Below are 20,427 nucleotides of genomic sequence, written 5' to 3' on the forward strand. Positions count from 1 at the left end.
AATAAACAATTGTATTCTTAAAAGTTTTCCTTTTGCTTTGCCTTTTTTTTTTTTAATTGTCACAACTGCATTTGTGAAGTACCCACGTCCCAAGCTCAGTTATACTGCTTGATATTTTAAAAAAATATTATTTATGTATTTTTTAATTTACCTGAATGTGTATTTGTTCAGATTTGTATTTGCACATGCTTTGGAAATTAAGGAGTCCAAATTTACTTTTTGTTCTGTTCATCCAGCTTTCCAGCACAGGCTTTTGGATGCTATGATGTTACTGTTTTTCTCTTACCCACAAAAAATTAGGAAGTGTTGGTCCAGTTTTATTCTAACTTATTAGTCCCAAGACTTTATATCCTCAGCCCCTGCCATGTATCAAATATATATTCTCCACGCCCTGCTATTTTAGGAGCTTTCTCATTTTGCTTTTTGAACTCTTACCAAAAAAGCTCAGGTTCAAACTATATCCTATGTGTAGGCATCTTTAGAATAAGCCTGACAATTTTTTATCTTATTAATTATTGTCTTATATACATCTTCCCCTGCTCTTAATATATCTGAATACAAATGGATCTATAAACAAAACTGTTTTCATATTCTTGGTTACTGCAGTCCATTATACATCAACACAAGTCCTAGCCTTTCCAAAAGCAGCACACGCCTATTATTCATCTTTGCTCAAGCATGCTCTTCGCATCTGGCATTTACTCAATCTGTACATGCAAACTGGATTTTGCTATGAGCACATGTTAAGATAAACACATAGAGGTAAGAACACAAAAAATGTACCTAAGATATACACACATTAGATAAAAGTAAACATAACTTAAAAAAAAAGCATAAGCTTTACAACATTCAACTATATTTACAGCTCTGTAATCTCAAAGAACAACTTGCTGCTTCTGAACCTTGGCAAATGTGGAGCCCCTTCCTTCCGATTCAATCGTGATAGTTTTAGTACGACGCTGCAAAATTTGATCAATGTCTTCCTCACAGAATTTAGAGCCTTCATCTTCTTCATCCATAATGGCACCATATGCACCTCTTCGAAGCAAGTCTTCTATTTCTTTTTTGGAGAGTTGTTGGATCTGCGCAAGTAAAATAGGTGTTAGACAGTCTAGAAAAAAATTGCCCAAAGTATTTTCTATTTCTCTTTCCCTTTCCAATGTTTCTGCAACCTAACTGTGCCTTTGTTTTTAATAACCTAGATTTTAAGTTTATAAATTAAGATAAAAGTCTAGTTGACAGTTGAAATAATTTGTTATGTGGTTGCAGTACACATTTTTACAAGTATGTTTCTTATTTGTTTTGTCTATTCTCAACACCATGATGAACGTAAGTTTAAAAATATCACTTGTTAATACTAGGTGTAAATCTCATTTTATATTAAAGTAACACACTATATTACCATGAGAAAACACAAGGAAAACAAAGTGGAACTTTTCTCCGTGTTTTAACATTGACATCATCTACCTTGGATCTTAAGAGGCACAAAATAGTGGAAGATTAATCAGAGTTAACTGTCTACGTTTAAAATTATGTCAACTATATTGTTAGTCTACAACAGAAAACATAACAGCGATGCAAACTACAGAAAAATGGTAGCTTCTGTAATTTAAAATAGTTCCCACATGATTACAAAAAAGGGGAAAATTATTTCAAGAAATAAGCCTACATACACCACCGACAGTGTTTTCTCTTCCACTCATACTCTGTAAGACAGCCTTATCCAGTCCCAGTTTCAGACTTGCTCTGTCAAACATCTCTCTTTCATAGGAGTTGCGCGTTATCAGTCTGTAGACCTTCACTGCTTTGTTCTGACCTATCCTGTGACAACGGGCTTGAGCCTTTTGAAGGAAGGGAGAAGAGCAATAAGAATTTAGACTTATCTAGAAATAAGATACGATTCTTTTAAGAAATTATTTCTGCTGTAGTGCAACCTGAAAAACAATAGTATGAACTCCAAAGGAAGTCAATTCACATTTTAGTAAATGGAAGCTATCAGACATTTTCTACATTGTGAAGTTTTCTAAAAACAGTGTAGCAAGCAAAATGCAGATGAATGATCTGTGCTGAATGCTACAGAATGGTATTTCTCTTGCACTAACACTAGATAAAAAGACATGCTAGCTCGTAAGTTATCTGATCTCTAGATACAAATGGTGAAAGAGTTCTGACTTGAGAATGGATTCAATTTCAGTATCCCATTCCTAGATTTGATTAATTCACTGTTTCTTAAGACAAATGAATCCTTTCCTATATATTATGTTCTAGCTGAACAGCTCTATTTCCATAAACTCTGTTAGTCAGTATAGGCAAAATCTAACCCACGGTTTCATAGTGTCATCAAAATCTTAAGGCTTTTATCAACTCACTGACTTAATTTACCTCTGTTGTGCTTTTAAGAAGTAATCAATTTGAAAAAAGTTCGAACCCAGCCAAACCCAGATGACCTCTTCTATCCAAGTAGAAAGTATTCATCAAAAAACATTAAACATACGCCTTAAAAACACCAGAACATTTTAAAATTATGCATGTTCAAAACAGAGACAATATTCAAAGTGACAAATTTATATCAACCAGGTTTGACTTCTTAGGCCTCACTATTAAGCTCAAAAGAATTTACCTGCAGATCATTTTGAGGATTCCAGTCAGAATCAAAAATTATACACGTATCTGCTGCAGTCAAATTAATGCCCAAACCACCAGCTCTGGTGCACAGGAGGAAGACAAAGCGATCAGAATCTGGTTTGCTGAACCGGTCAATTGCAGCTTGTCTGAGATTCCCTCGTACTCGCCCATCGATTCGTTCATATAAGTACCTGGAAATTGCCACAGATACACACACACAAATCATTACAAAATTTTTCGTAACTTAAAGGGGGATCAGAACACGTCTTCTGCTTGCATATTTATTCTTTACAGTGAATAAAAGTGATATAAACTAACTCTGATTATCAGTGGGTAACATAACCAGGAATCATGACAGAACTCGCCCACCTGTAGTACTAATAGACATCAGCAAGTTCAAACACCAAGCATTTCAATACAAGTTCTTCTGAACTTTGTCCATTAAAGCAAGTACCTGATTATACATGCCAGGAAATATATATGTATTACCATGGCACCTAGTTGCACTAAGTGCACACCATAACCTGAAGTCCTGTGTGGACACTTACAAGTTTTTCACACACTATGACACCTGGATGCCTGCCTAGGGTCACAGAAGCAGGACAGTGTACTTTTGTATTATATACCAAATTGTTTGAACATGTTGGGGTAACCAAATCATCAGCAGAAAGCAGTACTTGGTGAGCTGTCCTTGGACAAACTGAACACTGATTCTGTCAAGATTAAGAGAAACGGAACAAAAACGACATGACAGCACCTCTGACAGTCTATATGAAGGCACCAATGAATCCAGGGCTTCCTAAACTAAAACCAGCAAATTTAAAAGCCTGAAGTAAAACTGTCATTTCTGTTACCTTTGATAATTACAAAGACTCCTATGAAACTTCTGAAATCAAGTGAAATGCTTAAAAAGGGAGCAAATACATCTGTACGTTGTAAAAAGAGTAAGATGCTGAATGTGTATCTACTAATCAAAAGCCTCACAACCATTTTTCTTCTAATCAGCTATAAAATGGTACAGCAGGTCTACAGGACCACAGGCATTTTGGCAGGCAGCCATCTCCTACAGTCATGACTTCTGTTAAATGTAAGTCTAAACGTGTGTGCACTCTAACATTTCTAATCAAACAGTAGCATAGAGCGAGTTTCAGGATCTATGGTCTTCAGAAGATTCTACCTGTAGATATGATGCACCAGTCTAGATGTTACATTGTTACAGAAAAAAGAGTGGTTTCGATACTGGATGATAAGTACTACTATGAAGTTAAAATTAGTCTATTAAAATAAAACATACAAACTGTTGAGCTCTCAGTTCAAACAGATACTAGCATTATGAAACAAAAACCACAGCAGCATAGAGTGATATAAAATTATCACAAAAAGAGGTATTAATATAATCTGCTAATGATTTTCAATATACATTCCAGTAACATGCAGGAAGGCTTGACATTTCTACTAATTTTTTTTTTTTTTTTACATGTTAACTCTATATTACTATGTAGTTCACTGACAAAGACATAATTCAAAGCAGTATGTACATTCCAACAAACGGACTATTAAAACAATGAGAACTATCCCTTTTATAGTGCTCAGGTCGATATAGCAACTACCAATTGTAACCAAGTTTAAGGTTAGATTTTATGTGCTAAGGTGTTATGCACTGTATTTAGTCATGTGCTTAAATAAGCTCTTAGTTTCTGCAGAGTCAACAGTATAATCCAAGGGTGCTACTATGTGACAGCAAAAGCCAATCTAAGGAGCTGCTTTACGGCTGGCAGTTCAGTTCTGCTGCAAAATTCAACGCAGTAAAAATTTAGGAAAGAAAGGAAGCACTTTATTTTTAAATTTATAAAAAACAACCAGTCGTTTACCGTTTTGTATTAATATTCTGTCGGGAGTAAGGAGCTGCATTACCCCTGTCTGGTCCAAGTTCAACATGAGGTAAATGAACACTTCCAATGCTTCCTGGGATTTGGATAAGCAATGCTCAGCTTGAGCTTACTTGGTTTCTGACAGGCAATGTACAAACAGTACATACATACATACAAGAACTTTGAACAGAAAAAGCAACAGACTGAAGGCACATGGTCTACTCAACAACCTCTCTTTAGTTGTTCTCGTAAGTTTTTCATTTGTTGGTGAATAAGTGATAAGCCATCACAGAACACAGCAAGTTACACAGTGATTAGCAAAAAAAAAAAACCTCCTGTCTTTGGTATGTTGTAATCACTAATCCCTCACTAACATTCAAAGATACGCCCACTGAGAACAACATACTACAGGAGATAGAATATGCAGATTCTTACCTTTTATGTATAAGGTAATCCTCCAAAATATCAAGGCAGCGCACCATTTGAGAAAAGATAAGGACCTTGTGGCCTCCTGCTTTCATTTTTGGAAGAAGTTTATCAATAAGAACCAATTTACCAGCAGACTGGATCATTGCTTGCAGATGGAAGTCAGGAGCACTCGGGCTATACGTTTCTTTAAACTCTCCAAGGATTTTCTCTTCAGCACCTATCAAAGAATGTATTTCCATATCTGTAAGTGTATCTACACAAATATCTCCGTATACATACAAGACTAAGTTACCAAAATCAGTGCTTGTACTCTAAATGTCCCCCATTAGCCACTGCTGGAAACAGAACAAAGTTCTGGATGGATCTAAAGTCTAGCAAGAACATCTATTTCTATGCTCTTTGAAAAAACATCTGAAGCAGAACGCCTAGAATGAGGTGAACCCTCCCCCAAACTGCAAAAACAAAAATATAACCTGTTCAAGTGTTGTGTAAAAAAAACAACTAAAAAACCACAAGTCCTTCTGTCTCTGTGATATTTTAAATGGGACATGAGTCTTAAAAACAGTGTTTTGAAGACCTTTTCTGAAGTCCCACTATGATTGAAAGAATAGCAAAAACTTTAAGAGCTTAAAGCATATTTTCTTGCAAGCAGGAAAAACATCCAAGTTACTTATTTATAAGTGAGAAAAGCAATGAAGACCAACACAGATCACATCACTTGCAAGAAGCATTAATTTTAAAAGTTAGCTTGAGAAGTTCTTCTTCATGCTGCTTTTAAAGAGATGCAACATTTCCATGAGATAACTGCTTCTAAATGTTCTGTCAAATCCTACAAACAAGTTCATGTTTCAGGCCTCAAATATGCAACTGCCTCACAACTCTGCCTTACATCTATTAAAAAAGAAGCTTCAACCTAATCCAATCCTTGGAAAGTCTGATGAAAATGTCACAGAATTACAATGAGAGTTCCTACACATTTTCAATAGAAGTACAAAAGTAGTTAAAAAAAAATAATTAGTCTTTATCATGTATTTACCTTTGATGAGATAAGGGTGATTACAACACTTTCTGAGTTCCATCATAGTGTTAACCAGATTGGGTACATTTGCTTGCCCTGCTCCTTTGGATAAGAAAGCAAAATTTTTCTCCAAAATCGCTCGATAATATTTCTTCTGAATATTAGTTAGTTCTACTTCAATTATAGTTTCCTCCTTAGGAGCCAGTTTTTTTTCTACATCTTCCTTTAATCGTCTGAGCATCATGGGTTTCAGGATAGCCTGTAGTTTCTGAACCTAAATGAAACACAATAGTTTCTTGGAACATGAAAAAGTAAGTATAGTTTAATTATGAATTTTTAAACTCTGTATCACTCTTTTTTTTCCTAGACTTACATAAAATATTTTCCAGATGGGATATCACCTTATTTTTAACCCCAAATTCCTAAATATTTTTTTTATGTACTCCAAAACCAAAAAAGTAGAGTATCTTTTTAGCACTTGTCTGCAAAGACTCTGCCTACAAAGCCAGAAAACTTCAATTTTTATTATTCTCACTATTTACTTGCCAAATTTACAAAAGCGACCCAAGAAAGTAAAAATAATTCTTTAACATAAAATATCATACTTACTGATTTCTACCACCTGCACAGTTTAGAGAAATTGCATAACAAAAGAACTCATAGGTGATACACTGGGCGTGAAGGGGAGGTCAGGGAGCAATAACTGTTACCATCCAAAACAAAAGCTTTTCCTTCAAGGAAGTCACTCTTACACACTGAAGCTCAAAATGAACTTATTCAACATGCAATACCTGCTCCTCTGTTTTAAGGTCTCCGAATTCTTGCATGAATGTAGATTCAGCAGGAAAACGCAACGGTTCAAGAAAATGAAGGAGGCTAAACAATTCTTCTACTGTGTTCTGCAGTGGGGTACCTGTTAACAGCACTTTATGCTCCTATAAAAGGAAACAAAACTCACATGAACTTATGTGCACGCATTTGCAAAAATTTTTGTGTTAAGTCTGAGCATCATAATCTGAGTATACCAGTTCTGCATGTCACTAAGTACACAGGTAATACAGATAAACAAATTTATAAAAGAACAACAATAAGTATTTTCTACCAGTTTTTCTTTAAATTCTGTCTTCCTACATCTGTAATGAAAAAATGACTGAACACTTCAGCTTTTGCCTGTAATATTCACCCATGTATAATCCTCTCTCTCTCTCTCTCTAGTGTGGAAAATATACACTAAGCATGTATCAGGAAGCAAAGACAATGACTTCTGAGAACATGTAGCAACAAATGTATTAAAGTAATAAGGAAGTAAACAAAAAATGCAAAACTAGTCATGGTGCATCTTGTAGTAATGCACCAAAAGCCTCAAGATTCATCGTAGCATCCGCTTTGAAATATCTTGCACTATATCAAATAAAACCTTAACTACAGGACTAGACAATAATTCTGTTTTAAATTCTACTACTTGCTTGCTTTTATTGTTAAATAACTTGTTTGAAATACTTCATAGGTTTTTCAACATGAATTACTTCACAAAAACTTGCACAAAAACTATTTTATAATTATAAAGCAAATTTAAAATGAAATCTTCATCATAATCAAAACAAACTATAGAAGAGTATCATCAGAAACAGGTTCTGCTTACAGTTAGAACTTGCCACATTTATTAAATCAAAAACATACCAGCATCAGCTATCAAAAATACATACATTTGAAGAGTGTATCAGGAATATGTATCTCCTGAGAAACACTGCTTGAGATGCCTTTTTTGGCAGGTAAAACAAATTTGTGATTTATTATCACACTGTACTTAACTAGGATCAAACCCAAAAAGTGAAATATAGTTACTCACAAGGTTCATTAATTTTAGTCCTTCCAAGAGTTTGCAATTTTTGTTCTTCAGTCTGTGAGCTTCATCGATAATAACGCACCGCCATTCAACTGCATTTAACTCTGGACACCCACCAAGAATCATTTCAAAAGTTGTGATAATGGCTTGGAATCTGTAGGTACCTCGAATGATGCGTCCCTAGAGATTCATCAACACACAAAATCTGTTACATTACTTCAAATCTACTCAATTTAAAGATTTTGTTGCTGAAATTTCATCAAAAGCCAGACATCAGATTTTACATTATAAATTGTTTTGTCATCCCATACACATTTATTACATCTATATAACTCTGTAATTAATACTAGTGAGTAATTATCCATAGCCACAAATTCAATATTGTCTAACCAACAGTAATATTTTAACCACTTTTAAATTACAGATGTAATCATCTAATAAAACTGTTTCAAAAGGTGCATGTAAATAATATCACATTTTTAACCCTGGGAAAATCTGAAAGACTGACACGAAAAACCCTACAGTCAATCAATCAAAATACGTGACAATAATACATTTAGCAATCATACAGTAAGTAATAAAAATATCACCTGAGAACTAAATGAACACTTTTCTTCCAGCTTACTCTACTCCATTGGTCTGACAAAGTGCATATGTAAGGCCTTCAATAAGGCAGTATAAAATAACTCACTAGAGAAACAAGATGTCATTTTAATATTTAGCACTGCTAAAAAAAAGTTTTCAGCCTTATCAATTTTGTAGAAATACCGTTCCGGTTTAAAAATGTTGTTTATTTATGCAGAATATATAGAAAAGGCAAACACCCTTTTTAAAACAGTCAGATTTCAAGGCTTTTTCATGTCATTTAATGTGAAGTATTTCAGACAGAAAAGCAAACTGTACACAGACAAAGCTAATTTACACTAGGAAAAGGAAATCAACAGCTACATAAATGTAACACAGAGCTTAATCGGCTGTATTTTTGTTCTCACTGCTCTTCAAATTCAGGATCCAACTGCAGCCATCTGTGCACACTTTAATCTCCACATGAGTATCAGTGTCACTGCTATTCAACTGCAAAATTACTCAGCATACTGAAACAACATATATCATCCTGCTGCAACCACTTTCACAAAAGTTACTCAGTAAGCATATGTCTAAGATCTGATAATTAAAAAGCTTAAAAAAACACATCACAGGATGTAAAATGGCTTTCACTAAGACATATGTACAGATAATGTAAAGTATACTTTTCATTACTACTACCTGAAACAGGTTTTGGATAAGTTATTGCATACAAGTGACATTACAATACCTGGGAGTCCCTGAAGTACATTTCATACTGCTGGATCATCTGCCTGCTGATCATGCTTCCATGATACACTACAACATTAAGGTCAGTCCACGTGCGAAATTCTCTTTCCCAGTTTGCTATAGTGGAAAGCGGAGCTATGATCAGAAAAGGTCCTCTTATACCAGCCAGAAGGATTTCATAGAGGAATGTAATTGACTGAATGGTTTTGCCAAGACCCATTTCATCCGCTAAAATGCAATTTCGCCTGAAAGTAAAATATATTTATTTGTTATTAGCATCAAAGAAAGTACAGACACTAAAGCTGTTACTCAAATGGACAATTTATAAAAACAAAGTTCAAACGTACCAGTTTAAAACAACAGTCAAAATTGAGGCACTGTAAAAATCCTTGCAAATGTTCCCTGGTTATGGTGAAAGAATGAACTTGGTACACAAAGTCACAGGCTTTCAATCATGTTTAGTACTGGCAAAACCTGAGAATGGAATGGTGCACAGGTTCTCCCAGAAAAATATTCCAAAAGTATTCTTTTGTGACTACATCTGCACTAATTAAAGGAATTAAAATTAATCAGATTTCCTACATGTACACCCACCTTGACAAAACTGCTAGAAATAAATGAAGATTCCCTAAAAGTCACAGATGGAAAGTATCCCAGCTACACTCACATGAAAGTGCATTATAGCATCACTAACAAATTTCCGCTGGTTTCCAAAACTGAGACAGATGCATATAACCAAATTACTACACAAAGTACCACTAGGTGCTCACCCTCAGCCACACATTCCAGCCCTTCACTCTGTCTGCACAGATGCTCACACAGCTATGTAGTGCTTGACTGAGAATTACAAGAAGTTTCTTTTGCAGATCATGAAACTGTAGAGTAAAATGGTATGCTTGCTGACAATCTCTATAAAGGACAGGCAACTGATATTTTGGAAATACAGCAAGCAGAAAGATTCATGAATAGAAATCCAACTCAGATACAGAAAAAAATATATCGTTCTGGAAAAAATCCTGAAAGTTATTATATTCTCATTAACATCACACCACTAATGAACAAAATTTAACTTTAGCTCACAATATAGAAAACAATTATTTACTAGCCTTCTTTTTGAAGGGAGGTAACTTTATTTGAAATACATACTAATTCCAGAAATAATTTTGAAAGATGCAAGTGTTTCTCAGTTGCTCCAAAAATTCTAAAAGCTTGTACTTCGGTGGAAGTTGCTTTTTGCTTTAATTTCCTCATAGTCATTGACAATTTACTTTCAGTTAGGTTAGTTCTATTAAGATTTGGTTTTTGTTATTCTTGTTGGTAAAAACATACTCGTACACCCAAAGGAAGAGAAATTTTTTTTTCCAGTTACACTCTTAGATATAAGCAGAGACGTTAAGATAAATTTAGTTAAAACACTATTCATCCCCAATAACAGTGATTCACTCCATATGGTTTAAAATTTACATTAAAAAACATTCCATGCATATACCTATTGTACCAGTTGAATAGGAGCCAGTTAAGTCCTTCCAGTTGATATTCCCTGAGCTGATTGCCATTTTTATATTCCCTGGACTGTTCTATCTTCTTCCAGGAGTTTGGAGGTGGTCGGTCCTTTAAGGGAAAGATTAATACATGTGCAAGTTGGTACGTGCTTTATTTTTCCAAAAATTTTAACCCACTATTTCCTGAGTGTAACAATTTAGATTTAGAATTAATTATTCAACCTTAAAACTGGGAAAGTGTCATTGTTAACAGTACTTACTCATTACTTATCTGCGGAAACCTGAAATTTGTATTTATTTGCCTATACAAATTAATACTTTCAAAATTAATTTAAGACTATATTATAATAATATCAATCAACTGATTTCCAAAACTAAGCATACAAATAGCTTGGCACTGGTAATTTGAAACACTAATTTATTTATACAAGAAACTTCAAGAATACATGAAGTTTCACTTTGGAAGCTCTGAGAACAGCTGTCCTACAGCCAACCAAGTATTTGGGACTACCAAAACCCCCACAGTCTAAGTAACTCTGGATACTGGTGCTATCCTCCTGAAGTGCTCTGGGCAATCTACACTGAATTACTGTGATCTTGCCCTTTCCTTTCAGCACTTGCCCTGGTCACTGCTGATCACTCGATCTCACAGTTAGCCAATTCAGGAAGCCAACACCAGGAATACAAAAAACTGGACTTGTGAGTGGTTCAGTTCCCTGAATCGATTTCACCAAGGGATCAGATGAAAGACAGTATCAGCATACACAGGATCATGATACAAAGGATATGGCAAAACAGACTGTAACAGTATCAAGGTATATCATCTTAATCCCTAGCCAGCTAAAGGAAAGCTGAGAGGCTACATATAAAAAAAAAAATATACATATATATACACACACACACACGCACTAGCTCCCAAGCCTGGAGACTCAACAGGCTAGCCATTAGCTTAGCAGGCAACTTAGTAGAGAAATCGTGAAGTTTTTGACTGATACTAGGTAGGATTCCGGCAGAAAACATTCTCTTTGGATAGCTTCTGCATCCCAACATGAACGAACTGACACGTTCAAGCAAAATGTTTTTACTAAGAGCTTTCCTGATCAGTTGTACTTCCCCTCCACTTCTCTCAGTATTTATAAAAGCTTGCATTCACTCTAGACTCATGTGGCCTTATCTGGGAGCTCTGCATTTTAGATTTGAGTTTTCTATCTCTTTATTGCCTATGTCATCATCACCTGACACCAGGTCTCAGTGCAGCAGTAGCTGTCCCTACCCAGAGGCTGTGGCTTCCTCCCCTCACCCACAAGCAGCCATCTGTCCTCTCCCCCACACCAGGAGCAGCCACACTCCTGCTCACAGGGCTGCAGTCAGCAAATACCTTCTTGTATTTGCTGGAGCCTGGAACAAAAAATACTTGTTGCTGATGCTAAGATGACGGTCAGTTGTACAGCTGCCCTTTAATCATCTTTTTCTCTCAAAGCCCAATACGATAACAGAGAGGTATAAAAGCCCTTCTTCCCACATGCCAAAATGGCAGGATTTTTAATAAATACTAGAAAAATGAACTAAATATAATGTGAAGACGTTAATCTGTAGATGGAAAAACCGTTAAAATAAAATCCAAAGCCTGCAAATTAAAACACTGTGCATATTCAGTTATGTAAAATAACTGAAAAGTTAGAACAAGTGTTGTACTACACCACGCAGGACACACATGTCTTACTCTGACAATGACATATAGGACTTTAAATAGAACTATTTTGTTTCCTCCTGCTCTATGAGACAGAAGATTGAGAATCTGAAGATAAAACTTATTTCCTTATTACATGTATTTTTCTTCCTTTCAGCTAGCCCTTTATGAAAAGAAAAATAAAAGCAGGAAGTAATTACGGAACCTGTTTGACAGAACTCATTTGCCAATTTCCTTCAGTGCTGAAGCACAAGAATTAACTCCGTTCTCTATAAAAGGATGTTTATACTTTATTCTGTTTTCTCCTTGTCTTAATGGTGTTCAGATTCTGTGATAGCCAGTTTCAATGTGTTGCTCTTCATTCAGTTAGAAGCTCAGAAAGTTACAGCACTTTGTATTTTTTCCTAAACAAATTTTGGTTTTAACAGTTAGGTGAGAATATTTACCTATCCTTACCTGAAAATATTATTATTCCTAGGTAACAAGGCATACACATCCTTTACACAAAATGTCAATACGCCCTATGTTTTAACATAAAAGTTTAAAGTTGGGAAAACCAAATCCAATTTGCGAAGACAGACAAGTAAATTCGGTATAATTTTACCAATCTCCTTGAGTCAGGCCTGGAAGCTTGCAATTGTTCAAATTCTTCTATTTTTGCTTGATCTACATCTTCTTTCAGCTCCCACGTACTGTCTTCATATGGCAACGAACACCATTTTACTAAATAGTAAATAACAGGCTGCAGAAGAAAATTCTGAATGTTATCAGCTTTTAATTTAGTAAGGCATATTAACTGTATGCTATGTGAGTAGCTAGCTTACATGAGAGCTGGAAACAAAAGCACATTTCTGATACTTTTTAAAACATTTGGTGTAGATTCTTGTTATCTACCTACTTATCCTTGAGTTCTCATATTCTGCCACTTGTAGACCCCTGGAGTACTTTTCAATCCCACTTACCCATAAGTAAATCTTAGTCTTAGGAAAGATAAATTACTACATTTGTGATGTTTGTGGAAACAGGGCAGAGGGGTGGAATTAACTACAGAGGTTAACTACAGAGGTGCTACCCAGAACATCTCCTTCACTCTCCAAATCAGGCTACCTAAGCCTAAAACAAAAGAGCTTGAGAAAGTTTCCAAAACAGAGGTCTTCTCAACAAAATAGAAAGCTTTACAGGTCTGCTGGGCAACGTATATAAAAACTCAGGAAAAGTCTCAAAAAGTGGAACCAAAGCAGGTTATTTTAGACTCAGTAAATAAATATTTAAAAATGAAACAAGAAGTCATCTTTCAAGAAGTTGGGGGAAAGTCTTAGGACAACACCATGTTTTCTAGAAGTGTAATAATGACAAATCTGATGCATATAATTAAAAGTAATTTTAACCCTCAACCCTACTGGAGGAAGATTAGTGCAGAAATCACTGGGTAAAAGTCTGCTCATTTTGCTATCTAGAAGAACAGAGTAAGTATCATAGCTATTCCAACAGCCTTAATCAACAACTTTGTCAGTCTTTGTTCTCTGCTTGCCTCAGACACTTTCTGAATTTTGGCAATTTATTTGCTCTTCTGTTTTCCTTTTTTTAATTTTCTAATCTCATGTTTCTGTTCTATATTAGCTTTCCAGAAGAGGTACTGTAAGTTAAAAAAAGTTTTGATAGATACAGATGGAAGGGTCCACTGGTGGCTATCAAAACACCTCTCAATCACCAGTTACCTAAAACCTAGGGACAGAGTTAGAGAGGAAGAGGGAACCACCACTGCACTGCCTTCTCATGCTTTTTTCCAGCAGTGACCCCTTGTCACTATCAGAGAGGCAGGACAGTACATGGCATCAGCCTTTTGTCAGAACTCACAAGGCAGTTATCAAACTTCACATTTATGTCAATAACTACCTAAGCTTTGTCTATTACAACCTGTTAACACTAATAAAAATATAAGCCATTGAACTCTGATTACTATTTCGAAATACACAGCTAACACAGGAAATGACAAGACTGTCATGTCTCATAAAAATATTATTGAAGCTTAAAATTATTAAGGTGTTACTCTGAAATCTGCTAAAATTATGATTATCAAACATTACTTTGGAGGTGTATCTTCTTGACTTGATTTAAGATATATTTACCTCACCAGTGTCCTTATCTTCACAGAGAGATACTTCTAATACCCGGTCTACTTCAACATAGTCAGGATTAAAAGGTTCTTCTTCCATCTGCAATGCAAGATTAGTAAAATCAAAAGAGAGGCAAAAAATGCTGGTATATGCTAAGACTTGGTCTCATCGTACACAAAATGAATTTGGCAGCTGCAAACTACTGAGGCTTTTGCACACATCTTAAAATCCACCCCCACCTTTTTTTTTTTGGCAACTGGCACTGCAGAGGGATCTGACATTAGAGTAGAAAATGCAGTCATTTAGGGATGAAGGGCTGTCTTGGGAAAGTCATATAGTAGAGAAACTAACCATACTAACATAATCTTTAATCTTTCCCTCCTTACCACTTTGTAGTTACCCAAACAATCCCAATGTTAAACCATGCAAGTCAGGCTAGTTCAGTGACTCCAGGAGAGCTGCTCTTAAAATTATGTTAAACAAACAACTCCCCGCTGCAACCAAAACCCAACCCCAATGGCTAATTTTTACTTCTCAACATTCAACTGTTCTATTTAAAAGCAAACTATTAATCTCAATTTTAAAAGGGAAAAAAAAAAGCTTATTTCATCGTATATTTCATACTCACATCTGCGAAAAAGTGAGCTCTTTGTGCTTGCCTTAGTTTGAATCGTTTTATTTTCTGCTGGATTCTTTTATCCTTTAAAAGCTGTTGTTCTGTGGCCCACTCACAGTGGAGATAAGAGCTAAAATTACAGAGATTAACATATTAGTGAAAGCAAAAGCTTACTATCTATTTTTAATATACAGTTAAGATAAAATTTTATAAACCAGAATTTCACTCAAAAAAGAACATTTTATCATTTAATACAGAATTCACTGTAAAGATCAAAGACTTATTCCTCCAAATAATCACCTTAGAGCATCTAGTTAAGGCAGTGCTTTTGGGCTAGGATCCATAGAACTCTATTCACAGATTTCTTTTATGTGTCCTAAGAGACACAAGTGTATCTAAAGCGAGCTTAAATAAATCAAGTTTAAAATCTGACACCTCTTATCAGAAAGTATCCAGAGATACACAGTACTTAATACATTGGATCTAACTTTTTCACGTACTTCATGTGAACATCTCCTCACAGGTACTGCTGAACTATACAGCTGAGCCCATTAAAAGACCAGTGAGGAGCATCAGAGCCCATGGCAAAAGGGAATGTCATCAGATGGGGTTGGGAGAAGCACAAAGTAACAGAGTCAAAGGAAGAAGGAAGCGTAAGCACCAGTACCTACACCATCTAACTGCACCCCAAGTGAGCCTTTCTGAAGTTAGACTGGTTCGACAGGAGTACATCTATTTCTTCCTCACACCCCCTTTTCAATATCTTTTCATCACTTTTTAAGCTTTCTAAAGATATGCTAGAAATAAAGAAGAGCTATTGCTGGATATCTACTCATCCTCAGATGAAAAGACAGAATTTACCCTTTCAGAAAAGAAGAGCTAAATGGTCTCCAGAAACACGTGAATCCAGAGACTCAAAAAAATTACATTTATTGGCAAGAATGTAATGAAATTACTCACATATGTAAAATGAAAAATGTGCTCGCATTTTCAACATGAAGAACTGAGTAGTGACAGGAAGATAGGTATGAAATTTAAAATAGGAAAACATGGAGAAAGTTCTTTTTCTTCATTTTTTTTAATTTCCTGCTTGTGATGTAAAATAATTTCTATTGCTAGAAGTTTTTTTTCTTTTTAAAACAGTAAGACCGACTAGATGTATATGACACTGTATATCTAATCTAGGTTCACAAAATAGCTCGGATTTACATTCATGAAATTATGATTAGCCTCAGGCGTGTAGCCCCCTGCTGAATTTAACGAATAGGTCTTCTCTAAAAATTCTGTTCTTTTGGCAATAATGGCTGTCAGCTTATTGGTCAGTGTTGGTTTCACAACACTGATAGCTTTAAAATTATTACTAACAATATAATGCAGATTCTTAGCAATTTTAAGATCAAATTTGTAAAGAAAAATCTCAAAAGACAACAAAATCTGGTTATAAGTAATCTTCAAACAATACAAAACTTTAGTACATTAATATGATACTTAGCATTTCAGTCAATATCTCCAATGAAACAACTTTTTAATACTTACTAGTTCTTGTATTTTACAAAAAACTCTTCTGTTTCTACTGTCATCCCAGCAGATATCTAGGAAAGGAAATTCAGGGGAAATGTAAAATGAATGATACAACCCCCTTTTTCAAATAAGCAACTTTATGCCATGAAAATCACTTACTTCTTTCTTTATTACCCTGGAGGATAAGATTTTGTCTACAATTGCTGCATCTTCTTCACTTGGATTTTCCTATAAATGCAGGAAAACAATGACATAAATTGCAGTAAATGCCCCGTCTTCAGACTGATCAGGCTTAAAACAGGAAAACAATGACACTATGAATTGCAGTAAATGCCCTCTCTTCAAACTGATCAGGCTTAAAACCTCCAAACACAAGCGGCTTGTTAAAAGATCAATAAAGGCAAATTTGACCTCTACCAGTAGTATTCTCTTTAACAGTCTGGGAGTAAAATTTAAAATCCAGGCCTATTTCCAGAGAGAAATACATGCAAAAGTATAGTAAGTCTGGCACTTCCAAAGCGCATCAGAGGCAACGCTCGCCTGCCAAACACACTTACAGTGCAAGCAATGGTGATTCTGATGCTTTCCAGACACAGACTCACTGTGAGTGCCCTGCTGAGTTGGTCTGATGCAGGGGACATACACAGAATTTTGTTATATAGATATGGAAAAATAAGAACTCTGGCAGACAGGTTAAAAAAAATTAATAAAACAAAACCAGTCATGTGTCAAACTCAACTTAATAGATTTACTCTGAACATAGATAACAAACGTGCTGTGGAATCGGGCAGACAAGGTTGTGCCTGGGAATTCCAGCAGGGCTTAGGTGTGACACAGATAGGGGACTACTTAGCTCTGCCAAGACTAAGGCTGTAGTTCCACAGATAAAGAGCGAATCTTTAAAGGTTGCTTCCAATAAAGAGTCACCTGATTTGTTCCCCATCATACTATCTTTCTCCTTCCAACTCTGGCACTTCTTCAAACATCTCATGAACACATTTTTCCTGTTTGTTTCCTGCCACTTGATTGACCTAGAATGGCTCAACACTACGTCTGAGTCCCAGAGCTGGCACAAGTGTGCCAGCACAACAGTGAAGTGTAAACCTGAAGGGGGGAGAGGAAAGGGAGAACTACCCTTTTTAGAAGTCTTGGTAAGCAGAGATCCCCATAGGCTTAATCAATTTTATACTTCTAAAAGTCATGATAATATTAGCATACAGGTTTTTCATATGCCTATGCAGCATAACACATGATCTGAGATATACCTATCCTTAGTCTTATCCTTAACTTCAGTTAAGTCAACGAATGTTTGTAACAGAAAAGAAAAAATAGTAATAAGCCATTTCTTCTAGTTTGCAAGATCTTAGCAAGATGTCACATTAAATAAACTATGGCTTAGTAATAATAATGTATTCCTTCCAAGTTATGAGCTTTATTCACTGAACTACTTGAGACAAATTGGAAGTTCCCATTACAGACCAAGCCAGTTTTTACTTACCACAAATAATTGTAAAGGCTGTTCAGCTGGTAAAGGGGCAGAATTCTTTTTGATTTTCACAGAAACTTTAGCTTCTTCTTCTGATTGTTTTCCTTCTCCTTCTTCAGCATATTTTTTCCTTTTAACTTGACGATTTGATCTTCTCTTCTGCATCCAGGAGAATAAAAATAGAGGTTTTACCAAAAACTTACTTGAACATGAATTTCAAGTTTGGGGACACTCTAAGCAATACTTTAGCTCTATCTAAAAGCAAAGGCCAACATTTGCTAGAAAATATGAAGCATGTGAATCACAGAGAGACAGAAGTAGCCATATACTATTTTTGATAAGTTAATTTTTTTCCCTGTTTTGTATAAACATTTGATACTTTTATTTTTAGAGTTCGAAAGCAAACATGGAACAATATTTTCAGGGTATGAGAACAAAGCTGGTATATAACAGATCTCCCATAAGCATCAGTATTTCAACAGCAATTTCATAATGCAGTATAACAGCAGTGTGTTACTGTCCAATTCAAGAATCTGAGTGAAAGATACAAACTATGCTGCAGTGTCCCTACTAAACAACAGCACTATTCAAAAAATTACAAAGATTTTCATTAGATCATATTGGTCAGATTGCTGACGAAGTCTGACTTGATGGCTAATGAAGTTTGTTGCTTTGTTAATGTATTTGTTTTCTTCTCCACCTTAATCAAGCTTGTTTAACAGCAGCATTTGGCTTACTGTGCAGTTTCTCTCTCTAATCTTCCACTCTTGTTTCAGCAAGAATCTGAGGACAAGTTCCAGTTGGAGAAATAATGTTCGGTCTAAGAAAATAATTCCTTCTCATTCACTGTTTAAGTTTCAAATACTTCAATTATTAGGATATTGCATATCACTTCCACCCCTCAGTACCAATATATGAGACACTGCATATTTAACCATAAGATTAATTTGTAAATCCACTGGATAAATGATAGCAGAATCAAACTAGCCAGCTAACATTTGAAAACACTGAAATCTGCTTTGGAGAACTGATCATCACAAAAAAAAAAAAAAAAAAAATCAGCAAAGTAAACCAGTCTCTATGAAATAAATTAATTATATTGAGCTACACAGCAAGGCGTATTTTTGTTTAGGAAAAGCCATTGCTGGTTGCAATACACTGAGGTAATCAGCTGGGAGAAGAACAAGTTGTGAATAGAACAGAAAACAAAATGCTGTGGTCATCCTGGCTTCTGCAGAGCAGATATTAAGTAACAGTAAGATTGCAGCACAGGAACTTTCTTCTTGACTGTTAAATTCAGGCCTTGGTCTGGCTGGTATCTGGTAAAAGATCCAGCTATACTTTAACAACTACACTGTAGTATTTTAGTAAGGTAGAGTAGTAACACGACATATACAGTAAAACCCAAAGAGTGGGCATCACCCTTCTTCTGGAGAAGCTGGAACAGTGGATATATGAAACTACTCAATCAGCTTTCCACAATAATGTAGCCAGATTAGCTATTCTTCAAGAAAAAGTGAGTGCGTGCGGCCTGGGGTGTTAGAACAAAAAGAAACTTCACATTTAAATAGACACAGTAACATGACATAGAATGTCACATTATAGTTAAATTGACAATTTGCTGACAGAAGTATTTTTCTTTTAAATGTCAGCTAATAGGAGCTTTGCAAAATGGTGTATGAATTAGGAAAAGAAGGATTAAGAACCAGGTTCAAGTTTTAGTCATTAAGTATTTCTTGGATTTTTCAAAACCTAATGAGGCATTAACTGGCATTTTCAATCCTTCTCACTATGTCTTTTCTTCAAGTATGAAGTGAGTAACATAACATCAACAGATGTATGTTCTCCAACATACTAACACATACCCTCAGTTGTTCGAAAAACAACTTTGTATTTCCATAAGGTGAGGAGCATGGTCATAAACAAATGCACTACGGCAAAAAATAAAGTAGTACCGCACATTTTTCCAAGAAATAAATCAATGTATTTAAGTAAGACACTTACTGTGAAACTAAGCATACAAAATGAATTAGGGGGAAAAAAAACCTCAAATTGCCCCCCAGAGCTTAAAAATAGACAGCCGTTTGCAAGAGGAAAAGAAAACCATGACAATGTTCGAAAACTAAAGAGAGAATGAATGAATCAAGTAAAGCAACTTATGTCTCTTCTGTTATGCTTGTCCCAAACTCTTTTGAAGACAGGGCACTGCTGTGACATTCTGCAGTACAATTTTTTCTCTCCTGTGCCACCCCTTCCTTATTATCTCTACCCGCTGTTCCCTTCACGCCACGATCATGCAATCTGACGATACGCCCTGTTTATCCACACTAGAACTGAAGATGACCCTTGTCGTGCTAAAAACCAAATATCCAAAAACCCAAAAGCAATCAGA

The 20,427-nt window shown here is 35.5% G+C and overlaps 1 protein-coding gene across 3 annotated transcripts in view; it reads right to left on the bottom strand.

Moving 5' to 3' along the window:
* CHD9 (chromodomain helicase DNA binding protein 9) overlaps positions 1–20,427 on the bottom strand; it is a 106,132-nt gene that overhangs the window by 24,202 nt on the left and 61,503 nt on the right. For all 3 annotated transcript variants that reach the window (XM_068411489.1, XM_068411490.1, XM_068411487.1), the window contains exons 7-21: positions 18,048–18,194; positions 16,709–16,777; positions 16,565–16,620; positions 15,041–15,158; positions 14,425–14,511; positions 12,900–13,037; positions 10,593–10,714; positions 9,105–9,348; positions 7,793–7,969; positions 6,735–6,878; positions 5,962–6,217; positions 4,932–5,142; positions 2,621–2,816; positions 1,674–1,841; positions 903–1,082 (exon numbers count right to left, since the gene is read on the bottom strand). In XM_068411489.1, the coding sequence (XP_068267590.1) occupies positions 903–1,082; positions 1,674–1,841; positions 2,621–2,816; positions 4,932–5,142; positions 5,962–6,217; positions 6,735–6,878; positions 7,793–7,969; positions 9,105–9,348; positions 10,593–10,714; positions 12,900–13,037; positions 14,425–14,511; positions 15,041–15,158; positions 16,565–16,620; positions 16,709–16,777; positions 18,048–18,194 (2,313 nt within the window). The remainder of the gene's footprint in view (positions 1–902; positions 1,083–1,673; positions 1,842–2,620; positions 2,817–4,931; positions 5,143–5,961; positions 6,218–6,734; positions 6,879–7,792; positions 7,970–9,104; positions 9,349–10,592; positions 10,715–12,899; positions 13,038–14,424; positions 14,512–15,040; positions 15,159–16,564; positions 16,621–16,708; positions 16,778–18,047; positions 18,195–20,427) is intronic.

This window comes from Nyctibius grandis, chromosome 12 (genome assembly GCF_013368605.1).
Source record: "Nyctibius grandis isolate bNycGra1 chromosome 12, bNycGra1.pri, whole genome shotgun sequence".
Taxonomy (NCBI): domain Eukaryota; kingdom Metazoa; phylum Chordata; class Aves; order Nyctibiiformes; family Nyctibiidae; genus Nyctibius; species Nyctibius grandis.